This window comes from Acanthopagrus latus, chromosome 21 (assembly GCF_904848185.1).
Source record: "Acanthopagrus latus isolate v.2019 chromosome 21, fAcaLat1.1, whole genome shotgun sequence".
Classification (NCBI taxonomy): domain Eukaryota; kingdom Metazoa; phylum Chordata; class Actinopteri; order Spariformes; family Sparidae; genus Acanthopagrus; species Acanthopagrus latus.
In genome coordinates, this window is record NC_051059.1 from 22,434,396 (window position 1) to 22,461,968 (window position 27,573).

A 27,573-nucleotide genomic window follows, 5' to 3' on the forward strand; every position below is an offset into this window, starting at 1 on the left:
TGCAGAGCTGCAGCATCTATTTATCTAACGCACCAAAGTAGCGACATGTTGAGTTTAAACCTGCTCTTCGTCAGACTGATGATGAAGAGCACTTTTTTGTTCCATAACTGGACTGTCTGAGTCCAGACATTAATGTATAAACTAGTCTAATAAGTGTTTTATTACAAGTGTTTCAGCAATACCTGAGTTTCTAATATCAAAACAAAATCATCTTCAGCTGCTTAGTTTCAGGAAAATATTTTTTTTCACAGAAGTCGTAAGAATTGCTAATGTTTGCACTAATGTTTGACACCCAGCTGCACTTACTTGCTGTCCAGGAAGTCCATGATGGGCTGCAGGACGTTGTCGGCCTCCTGCACCACGCTGCCGTTGGCCGGCACAGTCTGCCCTTTGACCTGGGCCAGGATGTCTCCCATCTGCCTCACGTTGTCCTCGATCTGGGGCTGGAAACTACATCACCAGACAACAACAGAACAACATAAAAACAGGCCCTGAAACTCAGCTGCAGAGACGGTTACAGCACTTCTTGATTCCACACAGGTATCAAACACACGCCCACCTGACAGCGAAAATGCGGCTGAGGTCGTCCATGACGCTGTTGAGTTTGTTCTGCAGCTCCTTGAGGAAGTCGCTGGCCTCCACGTTGAGCTGGAAGAAGACAAAACGGGCTGAATACAGGAGCCACGTCGTGTTTGGCCAATCACAACAATAACTGCATGTATGGACACTCACGTCTTTTCCTCCCATGGCCTCGAACATCTTCTCCAGCTGAACTCTGAGCTGCTGGATGTTATTGATGATGATACACGGCTGAGAGGAGACAGAGAAAAAATCATTACACACACACTTCTCTCTCCCTTTCCTCTGTCTGCTCCCAGCATTTTATTGTAATCAATCAAGGTTAGTCCTTCTAACTTCTTTTATTGCTTCTTTGGCGAAAACACTCTTGGTGATGTGAGGCAGGAGAAGCAGGAGTTTTCAGTAATTACTGCTCCTCTGGGGGCTCCTGGTCTCTGTGGGAGCTCAGCCCACCACATTCAGCTAATTACACAGGCCTAATTCACTCTGAAACACTGCAACCTGGGCACGGCTATTACAATGAAAAGCGGTTTATTATGCTGGAAATAATCAACCTGACCACATACAGCAAACTGCGTACATCTTAAAACCAAGTCTCGATGGTGCTCAAATTAAACCATTAAATCAGTGGCTGCTGTTTGTTCCACCATTAGAAATTTCCATCTTAGAACAAACACCTACCACTTTCTCCTTCTTGACGTGATTTGGAAAGTCCTTTGCGATGATGTCAGCGTAAGATAGCAGGACGTTGCCGATTGTCTGAGAGGGAAGAAAACAAAATAAAGGAGAAAGTGCACAGTTACAGCGAGAACTTGATCACACTCAGGTAAAGAGAGCGCTGGCAGCTGAAAGTCACCTTGGCGAATCTCTTCATGTAGTTGCCCACGATCTGAGGGTCGGGACACTCCAGTTTGCGGATGATTTCAAAGCTCTGGTTGAGCTGAGAGAACACGTCCACCACGGAGCAGGAGAACAAAGCGTGCTCTGATGTGACCTGGAACTGAAGAGAGAAACAACCAGAGGGGGAAAAGTATGAGAAGCTGCTCTGCGGCAGTGATCTGAATACCACTGAAAAGTGAGGGGTTCGATTCCCCCCCCCGGGGCACAGCGCCACCAAGTATCACAGACAATGAAACTGACCCCGGTTCAGCTGCATGTGACTGCAATTATTTGCAGAGTGATTCAGAGTGGTTTGGATGAGAGCCACGGAGGCGATCACACGGTTATGATGGGGAGCAGGGCACTCATTAACAGCCCGGCCATTAGCGAACACTGTGATGGTATGTGACTGGGAGCGGGAACCACTGTTTTCGCTGACACAGGGAAGCAGAAGCTGCCTCTGGCGACAGTAATTGGACCCAAAGGATTCCTGACATATGAGCCGGGAGAATCTTCAGCTGCTTTGTATCGACCCTCCTGCTGCGTGGACGTTTAGGTGTGAGAGTATGAGACGCCGCGTGGTGTGTGTGTTTGTGCGTGTAACGTACTTTTCTGCCTTTGGTATTGAGTCATTATTGATTGCCTTGAGGCCTTCAACTTGTTCTTCTCAGCCAGGAATGTGCTGAGTCAGGAGAGATGAATGTGAATTGCTTGAATTTGCATGAGAAATGCCTGAATAATTTTCTTGGATTTGAAGATGCTGCAGGTAGGAGGTCAGATTTAAACTTCCGCACTACATTTTATTACAGCCTCAGCAGAATTGAATTGCTGAACTGAAGTGAAACTTTAGTGTCGCGTGACCGCCTGTTTCTTCTTCTGCACACTTTGTTAAAGAAAGCTGACATCATTTGTTAAAGGACTAGTTTGATGATTTGGGAAATGAATCTGAGAGTTAGATGAGACGACTGATGACACTTTCATGCCTGTGTGGTAAATATAAAGCTACCTCGAAAAAGTTACTCAAAGTTGGAATTCCTACTTATGCGTCAGCGTATTTGTAGACTACAGTATTTGTAAACGGCTAGGGAAGTATTATAGCACCATAAAATAAAATATTTAATGACGTCTGTTTGCTCACGTGTCGTCTTCCTCCTCTATTTACACACTAGACTGCTAAGCCAAGTTCTTTGTTCACTTCTCGTGTCTTGTACCTGAAACACTCTGACGTTAGAAGTCAGGCATGCTGTATAATCCTTGGCCAAAATAGTTGCAATTCACATACTATCACAATAATCAAAATATGCTCAAAACTCTTAAAATGGTACTTAAACATACTGGAATCACTTCATCTAGCATTTTCATATTCAGCCTGTTTAAGTAACTCATGTGAAGATTCATGATTAAATCCTATATTGTCCCATCCCTCGCTGCTGGTAGTTGAATTTTGGTAGCACTGGATGGACCAATGCTAACTGTTTCCCCCTGTGTCCAGTCTTTATGCTAAGCTAAGTTAAGCGCCCTCTGGTGGCAGCTTTATATGAGTGTGGCATCAGTCTTCTCAACTAACTCTTGGACACAGAGCAAATAAATGTATTAGGAAAATATCAAATTAGTCATTTCATTTTATATGTGATGAATACAGATGAAAGCAGTTACCCCGTCTTTTTTGTCCCTCTCCAGGGCTCCGTGTAGAAAATCTCGGGACACTTCTTCATTCTCGTCTAGCCACATGATGACAAATGGTTCGAACCAGCTGCAGAACAAGGGCAGAGGAGAGAGAACATGAGTCTCTGCACCACAGTGGTAAACGTACAGAGGAAGGCCTGGATGCTGTTTCTATGATACTTACGCTGGATATTCAGGAACGTGCTTCTGGAAGGTGGTGAGCTCCTTGCAGTACTCGTTGTAGAGCCACTTGACCTTGAAGTGCAAGTTCATATAATCTGCGCTCTTACACAGGCGGTTCTTCTCATGCTCTGAATATCAAAGAGAAAGGGAAAAAAAATGAGGAAAGTCACACTTCAACACAGGACAAGCCCCATCCCAACAACACACACTGAAACACTTACCCTCCATGGCGTATTTCATATCTTGTGCAAACATATTCCACATGACCTCGGCGCTGATCTTGCCCACGTTCAGTTCCTGGGGAAACCTGTAAAAGGCAGTGCGCTGCGTTAAGTCCAGCTCCAGTAATGGTACTCTATTATTTAACGAGTTAACCCAGCCTCATTTTTATGTAACTCCAGCCTCTGTATATTTTTAGGTAGCACAGAAAATGCACCAGAGACGTACTAAACACTTTAAGTTTATATATTCATATATCATAACTATTAAAATAACAGTTTTAAAAAGTGGTATCCAACCCCAAAATAGCTGTTGTACAGGATTTACTGTCTATGTACATGCAGGTTGTTTTCTGTCACAGCGTTATAATACAGAGAGATATTGTTGTTGGTAATGTACAGTTGGATGCTTTTGTGTATTTGATGTTTTTAGATGTTGTAAACACATGTCTGTTATTTTCCAGGTCAGAACTGACAGGACACACCCTGTGGCTTCAAAACAAACACAGACTGTTTGTTTGTCTTTTTGGTCTGTTTCTGTTTCTCTCTGACACTTCCATCCTCATATTCTATTGGTTTAGGTATTTGTTTTACCTTTAAACAAATCCCATTCAGCTGTTATCATCCTCCGCCAAAACGTACCAGAAAATGTCAACAAAAGTCAACATTTACACTTTATGTCACAAAAAAATACAACACTGTGAGAAAGTGTGTTACACCCTTCAAAAAATGATGCAGGACTACAGTCTACAGGATGTTCGCAAGAGTTCGATAGTTCGAAGTTCATTAAAGGGAAAAGTCTCTCACCAAGTGAGTAACATTTGGAACTGTATTTCTTCCTCTTAGGACTTGATTTGTCCAAATTCAGGGACAACAGAGTTGAGGGCTTGAGCAAGGATTGACACTCAGACTACCAGATATCAAAACACACATTCAACCAGTAACTGAGAAATTCCTATCTGATTGGTATAACTATTAAATTGGGAAATTACCAATCAGGAGCACAGTGGGAGAAGGGGTTAAAAACAGGGAGACTCCCATGAAAATCAGGAGTGTGTTTCATGTATGTATGACCAGAGACTCACTGATTAAGGCAGGGAGTGTAGGAGTTCTTGTCCTCCTCTATGATGGAGACAATGAGGGTGATGAGTTTGGACCAGAAGTCGAGGTTCTTGATGCTGGGACCCTGCTCATCTGGAGGGACTGCCTTCGACTGAAGACACAAAGAGATAATGAGCTCACATCTCAGCGGCTGTGTTCATCCAGGATCTCTTTGTAGTGAGAGCAGTAAAACTCTCAACTGCATCATCTGCAAACACACACACACGGACTTACAGGGTCTGTCTGATATTCCCTGTTGTAGAGGTCATGGCAGTTGTTGAAAATGTATTCGTAGGTGGAGTTCAGACAGGCTTTCACGCAGTCCTTCACCACCTGGCTCGCCCTGGGGGGACTCTGCAGCTCCTGGACCTGAACACAAATGTGACAAAAAACATATGTTTGAATCCATTTCACCTCAAATATATACAAACACACAAGCGCAGTCTCAGCAGGTGGTTATCTCGGTGGGAGTTTAACCATAAACTCACTGAGCGGCACAAATTGTATCAAAATACATTAACACCCTGACACACACACACACAGTTTTATGCTAATAGCTTCAGTTTGAATAGGTTAATGGTAAGTTTATGCCGTAGGCTACTAAACAGAAAGTACTGGAAACTTTATTTTAGAGTGCTACAGTGAAGACAAGTTGTGAAACTTGTTTCACTGTCAACACTTCCAGGACCTAATAACCACATGGTGTTTTGTTTTTTATTATTACCATGATAATGAAGCAGCTATGGTCAAACCACGATCTCCCCCTAAAGCTAATTAAACTAGAACTAGAGCATTTTTGTTCAAGGTGAGACGACCAGATTAGAGTAACTTGTAGACTGCAGCGAGTAATGTGATAGCTCAGATGTTTTTTCCCGTAAGGACGAGGATCAGCAGTTTACTTAAATCAAACTAATCGCATGTTAACCCCAGCATGGTCGGAGGGGAACTTCTGGTGATGGGGACCGAGTGACAGCATTTGGTGTGATCTCTCACATTTTCGGTGCAACATATGCCCGACTTTGACATCTGGTTCAGCCCAAACTGGCTCAAACATGGTTAGAAGTTTATGTGATGTCTGTAGAGCACTTTTGGGGCAAAGCTGGGGTTAAAATGGCTGCAAAATCCGCTAAAATGAGGAAAAGAGGACATTTTTACCTTCATCCTGAAGAATGTGATGCTCGTCAAGAGATCAACTGTGGACTTGAGGTCTTGAAGTCTTTCAGGGCTGCTGGCTGGGAAGTTATTCTGAAAGTACATTCACAAGAACAGATCACAAGCAGCACAAAATGTTCACTTAAGTTTAAATTGTTTCTCTCTCTTCAGGTAGTAAGATAAAGGAAATATCAGCAGTGAATATGTCAAGGTGAAATCCTTTTCATCTCAGGCTCGGATCAGAGAAGAGGCATTCCAATACATGTACACACAGATTGTTTTGGATTCGTTATGATAGAGAGAAGCTGTCAGTACCCGGTACATGGAAAGGTCGATCCTCAGGGAGTTGTGCAGCTGATCCAGCAGTTTGACAAACCTCTCCTTCTGCACAGGAAAAGACACCAAAACAGGACAAACCACTCAAAAACTCACCACAACTGAGAGATAACCGGTTAACATTTGAGTAAACAAACCCCGAAGTCAGATCTGATAAGGCTCAGCTGATTGGATGCTTGGAGAAGTAGGCAGAGACACAGTTTCATCTACAGCCCCGGAGGGAACAACAGCAAGTCATTTCTAACGAGTATTTAAAAGCAAACTTCAATTATAATATGAGACGCCTCTAGTATAGAGTCACACATATGATGAAGGGAGAAATATTCATCAGGGACTCACGCCAAAGTTTGATGCAGCAAATCTGTCCGAGGCAGAAACATTGTTGGAGGACTCGGTGGTGTGGGCGTAGTAAGCGTTGATGTTGGCGAGCAGGGTGCTCATCACAGCTGGCACTCCGGGACACATGTACTTAGATGACAGGCAGGCAAAGTGGCTGTTGGTTGGAAGTGGCAAAAATTAGACATTTATTGAATTTACTTGCTCCCGACACTCATGTATTGAAACAAATAATAAACTACACTTAAGTGTGTTGGTAAGCAAAGTCACATCTCTCCTAATTAACTTGAAAAGTCAAACATTCAGAGTAATGGATGTGGGACTGACGTCATGGCCTGGTAGATGGACTCGACTCCGTATCTCATGGCAAACTCGTCCACTATCTCCTGAGCTGTCTCCTCAAAGTACACCTTCCAGGCATCATCCCCTTTGGCATCGGGGATCTTTACGACGCCGCCATTCTGCTCCTCGGTTGTGTACTGGAACAGATGCTGGACAGAGACAAAGGACAGGTACAGATGAGTTTTTATGCCTCAGGCTATTATTATTATCATTATCAATGTTAGCTTGAAGCAGTTGGAAGGACTTCAGGCAAAAAATAATCATTTGTAAATTGATAAAAACATGAATACATATCAAATACATGTAGTACTGAAGGACTGAAGCTTGGACAGACAGAAGCCTTCGATTACGTCATGTGGGAAACGTTGAGGTAGCACAAAGCAACATGCTCATGTGTTTGATTACACAAATATTTATGATATGAAGACTTTAAAATGATCTGTTTTCTTCTCAAAGGCAGATAGTGCTCAAAATGTTAATAATCACTGGGTAAACTAAGAAAACTAGTTACTCATTTGCATGTCCAACTTAAGGATCTTGTTATTCGCTAAGACAAATTCACTTGGGTTGAAATGCTCGTTTCAGGCCAATATTTAATTCTCAGGTTTTTATTGGCCCGAGACCCAAACAATGTAATTGCATGTGTGTAGATCCAGCTTGATTTTGACTTTGAAGTTAATCATTTAAACACAGCTGAGTGCCTCAGATCAGTGGTTTTCAAAGAGTTCCTTCCAGGACGTCCCGAGGACAATAACTCCATCTGTTAGTGACACAGTAACGGAATGCCTTTCTAATTTGGATGGGTTTCACACACTTTCTGTAACAGAACAGAAAAAGCTGAAAAGCTAAATTATTTTAAAACAGGGTCCTGTAGTCAAATCTATGTCAGTTTAGGTGTCCTGTATTAGTCGTTAAAATCCTAGAGTGTAACACATTTTATATAAAACTGTGAAGTAGTCTATTGGACTTCATGAAAGTCTCTTATATGACATTGTGTCAGCGTCTGTCCTATACGCAGAAAGTCCATTCCCCCCTATCTTGGTGAAAATGGCTCAATAATTCCAGACAATTACTAATGGTTTCAAGTGTTAAATCGTTACAGAAATCCCAATGTTCGCAACTATTTTTTTTATATATAAAGGCAGCAAATTTCCTGGGGTAGAAAGGCAGAAACAAAGAATTTACAAGGTGATTGATTGTGTTAATGTGAACCCCAGAATTAAATTGACTGGAACTAATAAACTCAGAATAGCAGGTCGCTCTTGCATATTTAATGTTACATTTCAAGTGCAAGTAATCATAACAACAGTCGGAGGACTGACCTCATGTAGACAGGTGTACTGGACGTGGTAAGGAGCGACTGTCTCCTCTCCTTTTATCTCCACACTTATGTGCATCCGGATGGCTCCTGACACAGCAGACTTATCAGTTCGCTTGTCTGTCGAATGAAAGAAATACATGCCTCCTTATTCGGCGGAAATCTGTTCCATCTACGAGAGACAAGCACTTCAATTATCTGTTTCTTGTTCTGTTATCTCTGCGCGACTTGCCGCTCCTCTCATCCGTCTCTAATTCACCATCTTATTTTCTCTTATCTTGAAAACTCACCCAGGTTGTACCAAACGTCCATCTCGCCGCTCAGAGTACGGACTTCGATGATGGTTTGACCCAGGAAGTCGTCACTCTCACGTTTGAACCTCTGTTTCACGCGCGACTTGATGTCGTCGTCCTCGTCCCACACGCGCACCTTGATGCGGTCTGATGAGTTGTGGCATTCACTGGATGAGGCAGAATTGTGAAGTGTTATAAGTATTGGTGATCGAAAAACATAAAAATAGGGTTATCAAATAGTCATTATATTAGCAGGTTTAATTGTCATAGATGAGTTCCACTGTACTCACAAGTGGAAGTTTTCTTCCCAGACGGGGTTGAGGTTGCCGTAGATGGTCTTCGTTCTCTTCTTGGTCTTCCCAACTTGAACAGTTACGTAAGGATCACTGGAGCCTGTTTTGTCCTTAGCCTGCAGACCCTGAGCACACACCACTGAGGAAAAAACATAGAGACATTTCAACAAAGACCTACACAAATGTCTGACAAATATCATTTTTATTATTATTTATGTGTTTTTTAAATTTATTTATGATTCTTTATCAATTGCAGCAAAAGCAAAAAGATGCATTTTTGCCAAGAACCATAACATTTATATCACAAACATACGGCAACAGTATGTCAATTTCATTCATATAAATCAAAATCACAAATTTACCCCAGTGTGCTGCATGATTTGTTCGACATATGACACCTCCAATGGTGTCAAACTTTTTACTCGCCTGTGATGCTGATCTTTGCCGACCATTTGGAAGTCCCATCCAACACGCTCTGCTTGATTTGTTTCATCTGCGTGCCGTGCGTTGTTTTGTCGAGGCCGAACACTTCCTGGATTTGCTCAAAGATTTCTGGTTTGTTCCTCTCTCTGATCTTCATGCGGTCCTTCAGGACCATGATGATGTTCTGGGTTCGGTCCTCCGCTCCATGCTTGGAGCTCTTCTCTGCAGCTCCTGATGAGACGGATGAATGAAGAGAGGGACGTAGGAGGAGAACTTTTTAGTTTAAAATATATTCAAGACAAACACAAACCCCTAAAAACATGTTTATGCTAAGGTCTAGCAGCTTTTGAGTTTCTTTCCAATACATGTCTTTAAAGCTAAGGGCCTCTTAACATTACAGTGGAAACTGGATCCACGTGGCTCCAGCTGTGGTCAGGAAAATGGAAACATTTGAAGAGTAAAAGTCCAACAGATGTCTTTGGCGTCAAGATCTTATTAGACTCTTTGGAGACAGCAGAAAGATGAATTATGCATTGCATAGATTGACTCCAAAATCAGAATGGGAATGGGATAAGTCACCCCTTGTGGAGCAGAATTAGACAAAGCAGTGTGGATGCAAAGGCTAAGGGAGGAAGAAAGAGAGAGAGGAGAGAGGCAGGGCTATGACAGCACATTACTCAGGAGATAAATTGGAAAGGAAGAGGGAGGAGAATGTGAGAGTGGATAGAGGACAAGAATAATGGGATGTCAATCGGGCAGAAGGATACAGAGGAGGAGCTAAAATAGGTTTGGAGTTTGTGTGGACTCCTGTGTACTAAAATAAAAATAGACACACAAGTTTAAAAGTGTTTTTTTTTGTGCATGTGATGACGCAGCGATCCTTACTCTGCAGACAGTCAGCATTGAGCAGATCCTGACACTTGTCGTGGCATTTGACACCGCACTCGGAGCAGCGCATGCCTTGCCGGGCGATCCCCCAAAGCAGCCCCTCGCATTCATAGCAGTAGGTGGGGGTGGTGGCCGTCCACACCTCAAAGTTGTGTGGTGTGGTGGAAGAGATGGGGTAGATCAGAGCCTGCAGGGTCTTTTTATAAACGTGACTTTTCTGAAAAACAAAACGAAAACGAGATGAGATGTGTTAGTGTGACACCAGCGGCGATTAAAGGCCAGAAAACACTGAACGGAGGTGAGGAAACCCACCAGCTCTTCATTGCCGAGGGTGGTGGACGCCATGGCGGAGGTGATTCCAGCCTTACGGGAGTTCTGAACTAGAGACTGAAAACAAGAGGGCGAACGAAAAGTGTTTATGTTTGAATGTGAACTAAACAATGGACTTCATATTTATGTTTCTTTAAGGGCTAAAATAGTGCTCACCATCGCCTGATGAGACCAGGCAGAGATTAAACAGGAAAGGAGAGAGACAAAAATGTGAGGTTATTTTAGGAATTTCAAACAACAAGCTGTGTTCACTGAGTGTGAGTATGTGAGCTTCAATGACAGCTACGCCCTGACCTCTGTTAGGGAACAGTGTACTGTACTGATTAATGACTGTAGTTAGATTAACACCACAGATTTGCAAGCGTTTGATTAATCGGCAAATCAGCCATGTGATACCGCTGTGGAAGGGGGCAGCATTCAGAAATCAGCATTAGTTACCATAATGAGTATATTCACTTTGGTTTTCAGAGAAACACTAACTATAAACCACAATGGTTCAAGAGCAAGAGCACAAAATCATTATGTATTATGACTGCACGTGTGTCCATGTTTGTTCCTCACCAGATCTCTGACAAGAGGAATGGCTTTCCTCTTGCGAAGGTCAGGCATGCTGTCAATACTGTAGAGTGCACCTCCCATTCTGAGCAAGGAAAGCACAGACATTCATATTAACGTGTTCATCAATACTTACAATATCTAAAATGATTCTCTCATATACATTTGTGAGTGTACTTCATGGTGAGTGTGGGGCCGAACGCGATGCAGACAAACGATCCTATTGTGATTATCTTGAAAGATATTGTGACAGGAGGCATAACTTTAGTGAGAATGGTAATTTTCAGCTTTTCTCTGTTTTCACTGACAGATGTATGTTAGAGTCGGCACCATATGTGGCTTTAAAGACAGTACAGTTGAAGACATGATAGGAAACAGGATGAGAGAGAGGGGGCAGCAAAGGGCCGCTGCAGCGGGGACAAAGCCTCTGTACATGGGACGCTGCTCAACCAACTGGGCTAAACGGCACCAATGATTTCAATCATATTTTGATTAATTATCAACCTTTTAAGAGTACATTAATCATCACATAATGCATGTCAACGCATGAACAATATGTTAATGGATGCAAATACTGAGGTATTTCACCCAGTGATTTATGATGTTATTTATCATGCTCTTCATATTAACTAGTGACTTCATCTTCTTTAACGCTGATGTATAACATATCATTACTAGTGGTATAATAGTGACATCATATGTGTCAGCAATTTGTTGCTTATGCATTATTAATATATGTTTTTTTTCCTCGAAATGATGATGTCGAAAGATATATTTAAAAGGGCCTAAACCTTTTTTACTTTATTTCTAATTAATTCTTACACTTTAGTAGCAGTAAAAGATCTTGAAAGCAGCGACGTGACCAGACTTGGACACATTTAAAAATGATGTCAGGGTTCAGTTCAGCTGGCTGCGTTTGGGTATCCATCCTTGGATATGAAGAAGACATGAATGAATTCCTGATTTCTCATGCACCCATAATTCATTAGCTCTTACCATCAAGTGCAACCAAATTTCTTATTAGTAATGGGGTCAGATATAATTCCCTCTGTCATGGTTTCTAATGCTTCTCCAGTCAAGGACTTTTTCTAGAGAACATAATTACACAGGCTGCCTCGTCTCAAACAGTGGCAATCACACTCTACACACCTGGCTATAATTGCTGGGTTTCAATTTAGCTAACATAGCACTTGTTCAGTATGCAGCCTCAGTTCCACTCTGAGGTTTGCCTCATCTACAAATGACCTGCCAGCTAAGTCAGGGCAGCCCACCGCTGTTCAATACTCACTGGCCAAATGCCATGAGCTGAATAAGCCTGTGGATCAGAATGAGAAAGAACGGAGGATTCCCGGACTAAAGAAGGGCATTTTCAATCTAAGGCGGCGGTGGCAGGTTTCCACGGTCATCTGAGGATAATTTAAATTGACTTTAAATCCTGGAGTTATAGCATTAGCTCGACTAATACACGGTGTGATATATAATGTGGTACATGTTAGGGACAGCACATAACAGACACTCACCCTCCTTTACCGAACCACAGCGAGCTGGAGGTTTCTCCTCGGGCCTGAGAGAGACAAAGAAGGAATGTCAGAAGAGGAAACAATCTGAAATTTATCCCTGTAGCTCTTTCTAGCATTCATATACTTCAGGAATGATGCACATTAATTATCTGACCATGAAACTGCTTTATTGGGCTCCTCACAACTTAAATCCCATTCCATGTTTTAGTTATTGCATTGGTGCTTGGGTCAGTAATACGTTATTCAAAAATCTTCCAAGGGCTTACACAATTTCTACAACTGGGAAATAAAGCTGAAGAAATCTGCCGAGAATTCAGGAAAGGTTATCTTTATTCACTCAATATAGAAAATATAAACTTGTAAAAAAAAAAAAACCAAAAACTATGCAAAAACACCCTGCGTAGATTATTAAATCAAATATGTTTTTGGAGAATCTGATGCTTATAATCAGACAGCTCTTACAACAAAAAAGTTCAGATTGCAGTGACGATGAATGAGTGGAGTGAAGGTGCCTCAAGACATCACGCATTTCCTTTTATCTCTCAAACTACCAATCAGGTTGTACCTACCTCTCAGCATGCTCCAATGATGGCCGAGCAAAGTGCATGCGAGTGTCACTATGGCAATGACATGAAACTGGAAAGAAAACAAAGTGGGTCGGCACAAACAAACAAACAAAAATAAAAAAAAGACGAACGAAGGGAAGCCAAATGTACAAAAGAAACGCAACGCGACATACATCAACATAAACATCAAAGCAAGTGATTAATTCTCTGCACAACTGAATTCAAACGTAATGAACAGCAACATAACATGTGAGTAAAATATGCAAGTGAAAACTGGATCAAGCAAAACTTAATGTGCATAATAAAATCAAGCAGTTTTTTCAAGGAGTGGTGTGGTGCTGCACCCAAACTAAAATAAAATGTGTGCTGTCTGTGGAGCCATCAGTATTTTTACTTTCTGCAAACCAAAAGGAAGCAATCATAGAATATGAAACGTATTAAGTCTGCAAAAAGCACCATTAAAATAGAACTCAAGAACTTGCTGCATGTACCCTGTCTTTGCACATAAATAATGCACTGCGCATACATATTTCAAAGACCTGGTAGACACTTTTAGAGCCTCTTGAACTCCGGTATATCTTTTAGATTACAGGGTGGAGTTGAATCAGGCCTCCAGCTCTGGGACTTCAACTGGACTGTAGTGGAGGACTGGACTGGAATTTGAAACCAGGTTTGGGATGAACTTGTGATCTTACCTCCCGCAGCTGTTCTAAGACTTTATTGTAGAGCCTTAGCCAGTTCTCTTTGGCTCTGACTGCTGGATCCACTGGCTCTTTGGGCTCCTCTATGACTGGAGGACTAAAACAGCAAACAACAGTTTTTCATTCTTCAGCTGATACACTTCTAGGATTGTTGTTCAAACACTTCCAGTCTATTCTAAGTTCATCGATCTGATTCCATTTCACTCCTACCTCTCAGGCAGCATCTCCATTTCCTCCTCTGGCGTTGGCGGCCTGCTCTTTTCATAATGCTCTTCTGTCTCCTCCATGGGGAGCTCCTCATCTGGCTGAGCCGGGGGTGTCCTGGCCTCCCTCTCCATCATCGTTTCCTCTTCTAGCCATTGCTCTTCCTCCAGCTGGAGAGCCTGGTCCTCAGGGGCTGCTGACTTCTCAGTGGCAGGGCCGTTGAGATGGGATTGAGGCTGCCCAGAGGACGGGGTTTGTTGGGAAGAAGGGCCCATGGCAGTGGATGGTGGCTGGGAGGCTGCGTTAGCTATGGTGGCTGGGTGGGACGGGGGCATAGCGTTGGCTGCAGCCGACTGCTGCTGTTGAGATATGGCTGAGGCTGGAGGGTGAGACTGGGCAGGCTGTGCGGTGGGAACAGAAGACAGGAAAGAAGAGGCCAAACCTGTGACTGCAGCCGTTAGAGGTTTGGCCATAGAGAAGAAAGAAGTGGCAGACGGGGCTGCCTGGGGCTGGGGCTGTGTTTGGGGCTGGGCTTGTTTAGGTGGCTGGGCTGTTGGTTGACCAGGGGGTAGTTGTGCTGATGGGGCCGTCCCAGGAGGATGAGACTGGTTTGATGTTTGGTTAGGGGGTTGAGTTGGAGGCTGCTGTTGGTGTAAAGAGGGCTGTTTCTCTAGAGGAGGTCTAGAGCTGGGAACATCTAAACCTGCGGGGGCTGTTGATGTTGGGGTGGGTGTGAATGGAGGCTCCATGTCCTCACTGAGGGTCCCATCCAAATTATACAAATCCTCATCATCATACATCATCTCTTCATCCTCGTAGAGGCCTTCCTCTTCTCCCTCATACAGTCCTCCATCATCCTCCTCATACAGAGCTGCCTCCTCCCCTCCATCTTTGCTGTAGCCGCCCTCATCGCTGTATGCCCCCTGGGTCTCATCGGGGTCCCAGTCTGGAGAGCCTTTGCTGTAGCTGACTGAGGAGTGGCAGGAGTGGTAGGAGTCATTTTCGTCGTAGGGGTCCCTCTCTCCATACTCCCCGCCATAGTCCTCCTCGCTCAGCTGACTGCTGCACCGACTCAACTCTGCAGAGGAGGCATAGCTCCCCGAGGGACTGGAGGGAGGAGGAGCGAAGTGAAAATAGAAACAGAGTTAAGTTGCAAGACCACAGTATCCCAGGAGAGATGGATTGTTAAAGTTTTAACAAGGATACAGTTTTATTATGAACATAGACACTCTGGTTATCATTGCATGTGTACGTATACATGTTATTAATGAATGGTTCACCCTCCCTTTATGAAGCATAATCACAAAAATGCTTACACAGCATCATATTAGAGCTTAATGGCCTGTACGCTTTGTACTCTTTCAGGCAGCCCCACTTAAAACCTTCTCTACATGTCTCAGGGTGGCCAGGAATAATGCTGATGGCTAATCGATGAAATACAAGAGTACCAGACAAGCAGCAAGAAATAGAGCAGAACAGAAAGGTGAGAGGCCTCCAGAAAGCTGACAAAGGGAAAAGAACAAGCGTTCAGAAATGCAACAAACAGGGAAAAAGTATTTATACTCTGTGATGAATGGGCCTATTAAAACCAGAATAGAGGCACAGGGAGGGAAGCAGGATGAATGAGGGAGAGAGGGAGATAGTGAAGACAGGAAGGGAGTGGTGGAGCGCAGGGAGGGAGGGAGTGTAGAGAGCCGAGAAGGAGGAGATGAAGAAGACTGGGCGGGGGTGAAGAGAGGTTGCCCTGTCCAATACACTCACACCAGCAGCTAATCTTATGTGCAGTATTGACCATTAGATTGCCGGCTGAATAATTCATAAAGCAAGACGTAAGAGATGCATGGTTTCATTCCCAGTCAGAGAAACATGTCAATAAAACCAGAGAAATTAAGCAGCATTGTAAACGAACCTGAAAGACAAACAGGACTTCATTGACTATATTCAAACAGTAAAGGGGCCTTTTTCACTTGTGACTAATGAAACTAATGATGGCTGAATTCCATTTAGCTGCTTCGGTTTCAGGGTCTTGGCACTGTGTTGGCTGGCTCACTGTCACACTGTCATGGCTTACTGAGACACCTCATCATTCAGGCCATTGTTAATATTATTAATAATACCTGTGGTTTCGCTACTGTGTCATACAAAGAGTCCTACACCCCCTAAAAAGGTTAACTTCTGGTTTCATTGTCTTGAGGTCAATGGATTTTTCTGCAATATCCAAAAATCCAATTCAACCCTCTATATGTCTGCTGTGGAAAAACCCAAACACTGATAAGAATACATGAAGTCTACCAAAAATCTAAATATCCTTAACTCCTAAAGTCATCATCACTGTTACATATCCTCCAACAATTGGTTCATTAATCATTAAGCTTAATAGCATCCTCTGTGGCCATGGCTAGCAATAATGGCAAACTGCTGAATGCTTAACGTTAGCTAACATCATCATTAGTCGGCAAGTATAAGTGGAAAAACCTCTTACTGTTTTGAATTTAGCTGTAATGAACTTAATTGCTAATGAATTAAAGTTTTCATTGGTAAAAGGAAGTTTGTGTTATTTCTTCTCTTATATGTTTTGTTCATGTTATGTGTGTTATATGTTGCTTCCAGCTCAAATATAAGAATTTGCTGTGTTATTCTGTGATAAATCATCATGAACTGAATGACAGTTGGACGGTTGGTTAGATACAAAAGTGATTTGAAATCACCTTGTGCACGGGAAACTCTGAGGGAAATTTCAATGGTGAGTGAATAAAAAAATGAATCGATAATAACACCAATCATTAATTTCTAATTACACTGGAGCAGGCACACACCTGACAGTCCTCTGATGGTTGTAGTCGAGGTCCTGGCTGTTGCCAGAGCGTGGGTAAGATAAGCTTCTGGAGCTGCGGTGCTGGTGGCTGATGGGATACTGGTGGACGGAGGCATTTGGCTGGGACGTGCTGTAGTAGGGAGGAGGGATGCTGTTACTGGTTTCACTGCGATAGTCGCTGTCTCTGTCGTCCACGGCGCTGTCTTGGTCTTCATCTGCACATGGAAAGAAAAAAAGAATTGGTCCTTTTGATGGTGTCCTGATTGAGAACAGTAACACAAAGTAACACAAGAGAAGAAGAAGTTCTTGGTTTTTATAAAATAAAAGCAAGAGAAAGCAAAAATAATATGAAAGTTAAATGTGGCTCAGAGATGTGGGGCTCTAATCAGCACTGAAGCAATCTTTTAGCACTATGTTAATTAAAGATAATACAGAGGAGATGACAGCCATCCACTGCCGCACCACTATCAGACTCAGACCCAGGTCATTTAGAGTTCATCCATACATGAAGCACATGATGAACATCAGCGGCCTCCTTCTCCTCCCCATCACCATAACTGAACATAAATCCATTTGTGCTCGTTAAAGAGACGCTTTATTTTTCTGTGGTGTCCATAGATCATAGATTAACATCCTGCAGGGAAGTGATGAGAGATTTTAACGGTGCTGAATCAGTCAAAAGCGAAACCAGCATCTATTAATTATTCATCACTATCGCGCTCTGACATAGGCGCCCGCTGCGCCACTTACACCACCATCTTCATCTGTCTGGGCGTGTAAACACTAATTAAAGGCATCGAACTTTGTTTTTCACTTCAACCGTGTCCTCACGTGTCTCCCCTCCTCTCTCTCGCTCACTTCATCAGCTCGTCATCTATCATTACTCCCCCGCTCTTTCCTTTTTGCTCTGAGTGACGAGAGATGAGATGAATTGCTGCAGTGAGTCTGACAGATGCCCATATAAGACCATCTGCTAATCACAACAAGATGTAAAAGAGAGTTGTTTTTTTTTTTGGTTTTCGTTGCATATATCTATAACGTATGTACTGTATATATAAATATCCATGTGTACTACTGACAGTCCAGTCCATAAGTAATTGCACAGGGACGTGTTTTTCATTATAGCGGCTCTGTACTGCAGAGTATTGGATTCAACTGTGACCATGATTGATGTTTAAGAGTCTGTTCACCCAAATTACTGCACCAAATTAAGCTGTTGTCAATGAGGTCTGTTCATTATCTCAAGTAACAAGTACTGGAGAGAGATGTTGCCGTTTAATTTTTTTAAATGTGATTTTTTTTAATGCTGTGATCACCACAAATAAGATTTAATTTAAACTCATTGTTAGGTGGTTGGTGGGAAATATGACAGAGAGGGCTAAAACTTGGCAAATGCAACCAAAACTATCTGTGTAAAGGACACTAATGCACGAGTTTGCCTTTGTATTTTGCTCTTATTTTGTTGTGTCTTGTAAAAACGGAAGTTTATTTTGAAAGGACTGTATGCATGAAACAAACAAAAATAGGCAATAAAATAGAGTGAACAGTGAAGAAAGGTGACACGAAGCTGTGATAAACTCTAAACAGTGAGAGTAGGATAACACTAGTTTAGCTTCAGTTTAGAGTGGAAATGAGGAGTGCTAATTGCATTTACTTATGTCTCCGAGTTTTGAGTGTGTGTAGTTGGTTACCTTTTCAGTGCAAACAAAGTAGTGTTTGCTAAGCAAGGTAATGCATTTTTGTCTTCTGTTTGTTTGATGTCACATCAGATAGATTTTCACCAGCAACTGTGTTTGTTTAACAATAAACACAACATCCCATGTCCCACTACATCTTCTGTTTTCTTTTGTTAGAGACCTCTGTGGCAGAAATGACTCACTGGCCCTTTAAATTCCTGTCATTCAGCTTTAAGGGTGTTTGAAGGTGAACAGTGGGAGTCGTGGCTCATTTCATGTACATTCAGCTGCCTATATACAAGTCCTACACTGTCACTATGTATGCAAACACCCTCAAATGTAATCTGAAAGTCAGAATTTTACCCTCTACCTTCCTGTTTCTGTTCTAATGTGATGAATTGCTCAGGATACTTGTAGACTGCACTGTATGTACAGTATGTGTACTTACTTTGTTGGTCTCCCCACAGACTCCAGTTACCTGTAATACAAACAGGAGGGTATCAGTATTGATTATGAATTACATTGCTGTCTAAACATAAATATGATTTCACAGCATTAACACTTCAAAGTTTGCAGACGGAGCAGCTGAATGGAAAGAGGGAGCAGAGGGAGTGCTGAGCCTCAAAGTCTTTCCACCTGCAGCAGGCAGCTGCCTCAGCAGAATCACCAGACTGGGCCAATAGTCGAAGCACAGCAGCATCCTGGAGAAGCTCGCCTCCAGACATCTGACACCACTATCGATCCTTTACAGTGCAGCGATCCGGGCCCTTTTCCCCTCTAACACACACCAACCCATGTGTGGTTACACACATAATGCACACACTGAGCTAAAGCAATCTAATTACATCCAAACAGCTGAGCACATTATTCTCTTGTTAAACACAAACAAATGACTGGTTTGTACAAACAGTGATTGGTCACTTACAGCACTGTGTCCCTGGTACGCGGAGAGGGCGCTCCTGCTCCTCCTGGTAGGAATACTGGAGTCGGACACAGGAAAAAAAATTCAATTTTAGTCAGAAAGTCCTTGCTGGATTTATGAATTATGTGCAATATAGTCATTCCCACAATTAATCAAGTGCGGATATGCTGGGGTAAGGGATGCGACGATTTATTTGCTGAACATTAGTATCAACCAATATTCACCTTGCTGACGGCTGCTGGCCTATTGAGGAATGAGATAGCAGTCACTGATAGTGTTGCTTTGATTTTGCAGTGGCACATTCATGAGCTACTGGCTCATGACATCCATGCTACTGGTTTGTAAGACTTTGTAAGAACTGAATATAATTAATTGAATTCATTAGGTAATGGTATATCAGTTTAAAAAGACAAAAGACAACTTTTTTTATGTTAAAGGTTGCCATTAAAGCTTGCTTCATAGATTTACAGTATATGACAGAATATGAGCTCTTTAAAAGAGATTGTCATCAATCAATCAACATTTATTTATACTCATGAGATCATTAAGGGGTGACACATTTCTACAATGATAATGAGTCCAAACAAATCTAAGAAATTGAGGAAAAGAAACAAAAAAAATGAGATATACTGACAAAGAAAAGGCTGTCTCACCACTGACTGGAAAAACATGTAGCAAGTATGGTGGATTATTCAATAGAAAATAATAATAATTGAACATAACATGCAAATACAGTTATGTAAAATAGCTATGATTAAAATAATTGGATGTTAATTTAATTAACATTAACAATTAAATAAAACATCATCATCAGCTTTTAGCCAAATTGTTATTTTTAACATCTGTATCTGAACAGACTTTCCCAATCGGTGCATCCCTAGCTGGGCTATTAAATCAAACGGGGTGACAGCTTACATCTTGGTCCCTCATGGCATTGAGCTGCTCCAGTTTTTTGGCCCAGTATCGTGCCTCATCCTCAGGGATATCTGAAAACAACAAGCCAGACAAAATCCGGTGACAAAAACAACCCCAATGGAGGTCCAGCTTCATAGACTGCTGAAACAGTTATTCACAAAACTTTTTGTGAGACCACAATGTAAGATAAAATAACCCAGTTGCAAATATCATTTGACCCAGATGTGATTGTTTGAGCTTCATGTGTAGAACTGCAGAGCACAGTGACATTGAACATTGGCCTTTTCACTTAGAGCCCTACAGCCAAATCCCTATAAATAGGTCAGGTCCACAAACTAAGGAGTCAGGTGTACAGTATTGACTGGAGGGAAGAGAAACAGTATGAAAATGACACCTAATCAATGTTAAGAGGAAGCTTGATCACTGAGATGGAAAGGACACAAACACTCTCCCTGACACATAAACATACGGGCTGCCTTGAACACATATCAGGAAAACTAGGTCAGGTTAATCAATTAGTCGGAGGGATTATTGGCCTTCATATGTCACTGTTTCCTGTGACACAGGCGTCATTTATATAAGTCATCTCCCCCTTTCCCTCAAGCATTGATAATTTCCAATAGTTTCATATTCTCATCTCCTCTCACCCACTGACAGTTTCTTATTTTGACGTCACGGTCATTGATTTCTCACCGAGAGGCAGTTCGAAGCGAGTGTCGAGCAGCACCAGGTGGAGAGTGGGATCTTTGGTGCCGCAGATCTCATTATCTGTCATGATGACCTGAGAGTCCAGTGTGAGCCACTCCCCTGGGCCCTCCTGCGTACACAAAGACATTCAGCAGCTGACACACAAACAACACGCTGTACGAAAACAAGTGAAACCCTGAGTGAGCGAGTCCCTTAAGTATAGCTGTGCACAGAGCGTATTTCTCAAGTGGTGGTGGTGGTGGCGGTGGTAAGTGGCAAACCTCATTTGACTGCCGGATGCTACGGAGGGGAATCCACACAGTGCCCACCATTGTGTCCCAGATTAACCCTTTGTTCCACACCTCTACTGTCAGACCCAGGTCCAGCCGGTTAATCTCGCTGGATGGAAAGAGAAACAGAGACATTCAAAATCAGAAGAAAATAACTTACTCATTCATGAAATACATTTGAACACAATTGGTCAAAATAACTAATAAATTCACTTACATACTCATATTCATTCGCTACTTTGCACTTCTAGTACTTCATATTTCTCTACTTTCATAATAGGGTGACAAATCATTTACTTAAGTAATAAGTTTAACCAACGAATGATGATCTGATGTATGAATTGTTGCGAGATGTTTAATTTTTCCTGTCTTTTAACTAATAATGAAATTACACTGACTTTATGTGATTGATTTACACTTAACAGATCATCAGTGAAGGAGTGTTAATTCACATGTATTTAATGCATGAATGGATGGATATACAAATGTAAACTGGATTTCAATTATATGAAACTTTATTTCAGACCCTTGTATTAACTCAGGCTCTTTGAAATCAAAAAATTTAATGTAGCTAAAAGCCATCCATCTAACTTAATACACACGTATGATGCAACTGTGATTCAACAGCCCTCACCTGATGATCTATTCAAGTGGGAACCAGTCACATAAAGTCATGGACTGGAAAGTCAGGTTAAGTTTTAGAGTCTACAAAACATTTATTTCTTAACAGCTGAAGAGGATTGGGACTTGTTTCAAAATACAGCATTACCAGAAGCCCTGAGATCCCAAATTGATTTACTACTGTAGTTGTTGTTTTTGTAGTCGAGAAAACTGCTGCAGCGTCGTTTTGCCGTTGCACTCCAGAGATGTATTGCTGGCGACAAAACTTCACCCAACTTCTATCAGATTGAAGGTGAGTAGATAATGACGGAACATTCAATTTTGGGCTGACTGTTCCTTTAGGTAGGAGTTTAACTGTATTAAGTTAAGGTTCTGAGTGCATCTTCCGGCACTGTTTAAAGACTCAAACACACATAGGTTGCATGGTAATTACTTGTGGGCTTCACCGTGACAAATGTAAGACACATCTCTGTGGGAGAAAGCCTGTGAGGATCTAGCATAAAACATTCACAAGACAGCAGGAAGCAGGACAGAAAGAATAAGGGGAGGGAGGAGATGATGAAGGCAGTGGAGGAGGTGATTGTATCGCATGCCTGGAGGGAGAAAGTGGGAACTTTAATTAAGAAATAGGGGGGACTGGATTTCCCGTCTCGGTGGTGACTCCTTTTAAGAAACGTGCCTGTTTGATTCATGGCTGTGACTGAGGGGGCACGGTCGTTTAACGGTAGTTTGAAGGAGGGGGTGATGAGGCTCTCTCTGCAGCCCAAACATTACATAACTCTGCTTCACTGATGCAACCCCGGCACAATGCTCAACGCCTCCGAACATCAGGACTCCGCACTCAGCCTGGCCTGCTGCATCCCACATGCTAAATGACTCTCGCCATTCATCCCCCATATGCTGCCTCACCGGATCTCCCTGCAAGTCGAATACTCTGTGTTGTATAATGTTTTAGTGCCAATATTTACTGAAGCGCAAGCTCAAACAAACTAATTGAGTGGGAAATGTTGCTAATGATGCCTACAGAGCAGAGATAAGAGGTGGAGTGTGAATATGTGGGGGAAAGTAAGGTAGAAATAAGGAGAGGAGGAGGCAGAGGAGGAGGAGGAGGAGGGGCTGAGTAGATGAAGATCAAGGAGCTGCGTTGAGAAGAAGTGACAGAGGAGAGGAGAGAAGGGCTGGGAGGGAGCCAAGGTTGAGAAGGAGGATGAGAGGGGGCAGAGGCGTCGAGGGAGAGCAGATGAAAAAGAGGATGAGGCAGTTGTTGGAGGCGGATGTGCGGATGAGTAGAGGAAGAGCTATGCGAAACAATACAGGGATAAAGGGCACTTGGGATGGAGGAGTGAAAAAAAGAGGCTGATAGAACGCGAGCGGTGAAAAAAAAAAAAAAGCACTCAAGCAGCTGAAGTGGAGAGTAGATGAAGAGGATGAAAGCAGAGGAGACAGCGAGAGAGGTACAGAAGGAGACGAGAGGAGAGTTTAGTCTGAAGATGATGAAGGACTCACAACATGAAGTCTTGCTCCCAGCTGGGCAGGTTGCCCCTGACAGCAATGGTTGTGCTCTTCACATTTTGTACCTTCAGAGTCACATAAGTGTTGAACTTCTCTGTTGGGGAGAAGAGAGATGAAACACCTCAGCATGAGAACATGATTAAGATAAAGATGTCATGTTCTTTCCATCCATGGCTGCGGCATGTAATTCTCCCACACTCTGCTTCAACATCTATGTCACATAACAGCGAGCCGCTCCCTCCTGTGTGATCTTTCTATTTCCAGGATGCCAGGTCTTACCTTGGGGTCCATCCAGCTTGGCTTTCTTCACTGTGGAAACACAGAGAGGGACAAAGTCACACACAGGAACGCCATCTGTTTTCACTTCTGAATAGTCCTGCATCCTCATTTCTGGCTTTTACACAGTGAACAGGCAAAAAAAGGATGCTGGTGATCAATTAAAATGCAGTCTGTGAATTTAGATAAAACACACAGGACATTAATTTGTGGAAATTACTTTGAAAACACTTTGTTAGCCAAGAATTCTAATACATTTGAGACTTATTTTCCCATCATTGCTACCTGGCAGAGCATATACTGAAACTGAAAATGCAACTATGCAGATTTGGACAGTGCTCAGCCTTTTTTGCCATAAGGTCCAGACATGTTGGCGCTGAGTGTGGTGGCAAAAAACAACGCTCGAAAAACATGGGCTGCTTTCCCGCTGCGCTTCATCAGCGTGGGATTTAGAGACAGAAAGTACAGTAAAAGAAGACCCACAAAGCAAAGATGACCAAAGCATATATATATATATATTTTCTATTTAAAAGTAGTGGATGTGGTGTCGAATCAAGTATAAAACTAGATCTGGAATGATTGGTTGATGAATTGATTTAGTCAATAAGAGGTGAATTAATTGCCAATTGTTTTGTCAGAGCCCACCTGACCAGGTACAACATGAAAACATTTGTGTTGTTTCTTTTAGCAGAACCATAATATAGAAGTTTCGGTGCACATACGATAAGGTTTATTGTTTAACTGCCACCCTGACACACACATTTAAAGGATCACTGACAAAGAAATTGTGTTAATGTATGTATGTAAAACAGTCAAACATTTTCTGGCTCTAGCCTCTTAAATCTGAGGAGTTAGTCATTTTAACTTTGCCTATGTGATTTATTCAATAATCATGAAATGAGGGATGTATGACAAGGCTTTTCTTGTCATGGTCGATACCGTTAAGATGACAGACAATTTCACAGTTTTTGTGAAGAAGTTCATAGTTAATGCAAACCTTTGGGTAAGAAGGGCTTACATGTGGTGAGCCATGAATGACTTAGCTTCATAGCTGTTATAAGATTAGATTTGACATGTGTGGCTCTCTATTCTACAGTAGCTATACCTAGTTTCTCCTTCTTCTTCTGCTTCTTCATGTATCACAAACCAACGTTGAAGGTGTAAACAGCCACCCACTGTATCATCATTAACTGCATTTATCACCAAAATATCCAGCAGTACCGATAAATAACCCATAATATACATTTCCCAATACTGGGCCATAGTCCAATATATATATTTTGCATCCCTGGTGAAAATAATCAGCAGATTATTCACTTAGGAACATAATGGTTAGTTGCAGCCCTATAGGAATTCATTTCATTTTTCTGAATTTTAAGATTAAACACATCTTTGCAGTAGCCTGATTGTGTCTGTTGACTCCAGGAAGGTTTTTACCGTACAACCATTCAAAGGGAAACTTCCCAACTCTATCAAACGTGCGTCAGAGGATTTTTCAGCGTACAGTTAAAGCTTCAGCTCTCTCTCTGCAGCACATTTTCACCAGCTTTGACGTAACTCACACATACATATTTAATGCTGCTCTCTACCCTACACACACACATACATCAGAAGCTCCCCACACAGACCACTCTGCAGGTGAGCACACATCACCATACACTCAGGTTTATATTAATAAAATGCAAACGCAAGCTCAACGCGCCACATAGCCGAAAACCCGCGCCTTTATCGCCCGCTTGAGAAATGCGACGTGAACGAGAATTCGTGGCTTATCTTGAAACATCACCATCCACACCAGAACCGGTTGCCACGGTAACAACCCCAAAATTAAAAGTTGGTGGGAAATTGCCCTGAGTTGGCGAAGCACTTTTTTGTTTCCATTTCTCATTGCTTTTACTTCATATTTCTTTAATGCAAAACACACACACACACACACACTCTCGAGCTAAATCTGCAGCTTAAGTGCCATGCTGTTACATCAGCAAACACTCTCACTCAACTGCAGTGACTCACTCACATACACCTGCAGCAATGAAAATAAATATTCATCTCTGCTTCCATTCATACCTCAGTAAACCTATTGTCAACTGCAACATACCAGAGCTGCAAAACATAGTCCATTATCAAATTAGTTGATCAATAAAAAACTAACATTTCTTTAAGATCCAGACATGTTTTGCAGAATATGGAAATTCACCCAACTTCCCCTCAGCATCAGGGTTAGTAAATGATCACTACATTTTCATATTTGGGTGAATTTCTCCTTTAGTCATTTTGGTAATTTGGTAAAACCATATACTATGATACCAGGAAACTATGATATTATCTAAGATGGTTACTGTACTTTGAAATCTCACCCTGTTGCAAAAGTCATATAACATATGTGTAACCGTATATCTGTGAGTTTGCATCTTAAAGTAAAAATTCAAGTCCAGTTTTCGGTAAATGATAAATGAAAATGAAACACTTCAGTGCAGAGAAGACAACAACAACAACAACAACAACAGTGTCCTCAGCAGTCCTTTACATTGTTTAGGTGGACCACATCAGAGCCTACCCCTTGCTGTGTTTTAGTGCCAACACTAAAACCACCCTGGAAATATATCAGTTCATGAGGAGGATCAATAAAAAAGGAATTGGATTTTCGACAGTGGAAAGCTGAAGCTTAATAATACCACACAGTCATAAATCTCTCTGACAGGGTGACTTATGATGAGAAATGTCCACAAGCCCCACAAACAGTATTTTGTCACAACTGCATGTATCTGGGCAGACGGGACGAGCCCCGACGCACACATGCAAACACACACATACAGATACTGTACATGTAAGACCTATAACTCATAAACAATAAGCCCGTGGAGGAGGGCTATAACATTAAATCAATTGGCTGAAATGTAGGTTATGGGTGAGTAGCCTAAATCGAGAAAACGAGGTCAAAGACATAACTATCTATCACCATCTGATTAAACAACTTAAAGGACATAACAAATCAAACGGTGCTTGGGTTTTTTATTCTTTAATCAGAGGATGCACTGCATAATCTGTGTGGTCCAACAGTAAATTTTGTGCAAGCCCCCTTTTTTTTTGAACAGATACTTCATTCAGGAAGTACCTCTGACACAGCAGACTCTGAGTTATGGGAGCTAAGCCGATTGCCAAGAAAACAGAGAGTCGACAGGGAATCAAGCAAACCCTTCAACTTGAACTGTCAGGGAATGTAAAATAGGGAGCGGGTGAGCTGAGTTCAGCCATCCAGTGACAAAACGATGGCTGACATGATTCAGATGGACAGTAGTGCCTTTTTTCTGAAGGATCATTTATATGTACATGCAGATCTGCAGGATTCCTCCCAACTGCTGACAGAGACATTACACTCTCAGATTTTAGTGTCCAAATCAGCAGGGAGAAAACTGGACTTGAAAGTATATGTGAAATGTCTGCAAGAGAAAGAAGCCAAGTTTTTCAGAGTTAATCTGTATCCGTGTCTGAATTCTGCTTTGTAGGCAGATGCTCCAAAGAAATGCTGCCTATTCAAGAGGCTTGAAGTGCTGTCGAGGCCAGAAATAGCTCCAGTCAGGTAAGCATGAATGATGTAACAGGAACAGAAAGAGGGCCCTCTGCCAAGTCTCGTAGTCTACGACACTGACAGCCGCAGCCAGTGTTTATGAATGAGTAACACTCGGGGTCTTAATGACACCGGGGTCTGACTCAGTGCAGGACAGTCAGTGGGTGGACCTGGTGGGACAGGACGAGGTGGGCTGGCATCCAAAATGGGCTTGACGTATAAAAGGTGACTTTGAAACCCCTGTTACTTCTGTTTTGTACCCGAAGGTGCCATTATTCCATCTACGACAAACGACCATCTATAGCAGTCCAAAACCTAAAGGTCCATTTACTATCAGACACTAGAGCAGAAGATCCTCGAAACTGAATAACATGAAAAACAAATCAATCATCAAAGTAGCTGCCAATCA

The 27,573-nt window shown here is 42.3% G+C and overlaps 1 protein-coding gene across 1 annotated transcript in view; it reads right to left on the reverse strand.

The window, feature by feature from the left end:
- The window catches only part of LOC119010896 (protein unc-13 homolog A-like), a 34,841-nt gene that overhangs the window by 5,187 nt on the left and 2,081 nt on the right, over nucleotides 1-27,573 (reverse strand). The window contains exons 2-34 of the mRNA XM_037083473.1: nucleotides 23,600-23,629; nucleotides 23,315-23,414; nucleotides 21,179-21,296; nucleotides 20,904-21,027; nucleotides 20,211-20,281; nucleotides 19,299-19,353; nucleotides 18,822-18,851; nucleotides 16,699-16,912; nucleotides 13,889-14,989; nucleotides 13,673-13,775; nucleotides 12,412-12,455; nucleotides 10,898-10,976; nucleotides 10,493-10,498; nucleotides 10,319-10,393; nucleotides 10,004-10,223; nucleotides 9,122-9,349; nucleotides 8,693-8,834; nucleotides 8,400-8,569; nucleotides 8,114-8,229; nucleotides 6,777-6,940; nucleotides 6,453-6,606; nucleotides 6,093-6,161; nucleotides 5,781-5,870; nucleotides 4,860-4,994; nucleotides 4,610-4,737; nucleotides 3,528-3,613; nucleotides 3,308-3,434; nucleotides 3,115-3,211; nucleotides 1,436-1,579; nucleotides 1,261-1,338; nucleotides 733-810; nucleotides 560-648; nucleotides 307-450 (exon numbers count right to left, since the gene is read on the reverse strand). Coding sequence (XP_036939368.1) covers nucleotides 307-450; nucleotides 560-648; nucleotides 733-810; nucleotides 1,261-1,338; nucleotides 1,436-1,579; nucleotides 3,115-3,211; nucleotides 3,308-3,434; nucleotides 3,528-3,613; nucleotides 4,610-4,737; nucleotides 4,860-4,994; nucleotides 5,781-5,870; nucleotides 6,093-6,161; nucleotides 6,453-6,606; nucleotides 6,777-6,940; nucleotides 8,114-8,229; nucleotides 8,400-8,569; nucleotides 8,693-8,834; nucleotides 9,122-9,349; nucleotides 10,004-10,223; nucleotides 10,319-10,393; nucleotides 10,493-10,498; nucleotides 10,898-10,976; nucleotides 12,412-12,455; nucleotides 13,673-13,775; nucleotides 13,889-14,989; nucleotides 16,699-16,912; nucleotides 18,822-18,851; nucleotides 19,299-19,353; nucleotides 20,211-20,281; nucleotides 20,904-21,027; nucleotides 21,179-21,296; nucleotides 23,315-23,414; nucleotides 23,600-23,629 — 4,609 coding nt within the window. The remainder of the gene's footprint in view (nucleotides 1-306; nucleotides 451-559; nucleotides 649-732; nucleotides 811-1,260; nucleotides 1,339-1,435; nucleotides 1,580-3,114; nucleotides 3,212-3,307; nucleotides 3,435-3,527; nucleotides 3,614-4,609; nucleotides 4,738-4,859; nucleotides 4,995-5,780; nucleotides 5,871-6,092; nucleotides 6,162-6,452; nucleotides 6,607-6,776; nucleotides 6,941-8,113; nucleotides 8,230-8,399; nucleotides 8,570-8,692; nucleotides 8,835-9,121; nucleotides 9,350-10,003; nucleotides 10,224-10,318; nucleotides 10,394-10,492; nucleotides 10,499-10,897; nucleotides 10,977-12,411; nucleotides 12,456-13,672; nucleotides 13,776-13,888; nucleotides 14,990-16,698; nucleotides 16,913-18,821; nucleotides 18,852-19,298; nucleotides 19,354-20,210; nucleotides 20,282-20,903; nucleotides 21,028-21,178; nucleotides 21,297-23,314; nucleotides 23,415-23,599; nucleotides 23,630-27,573) is intronic.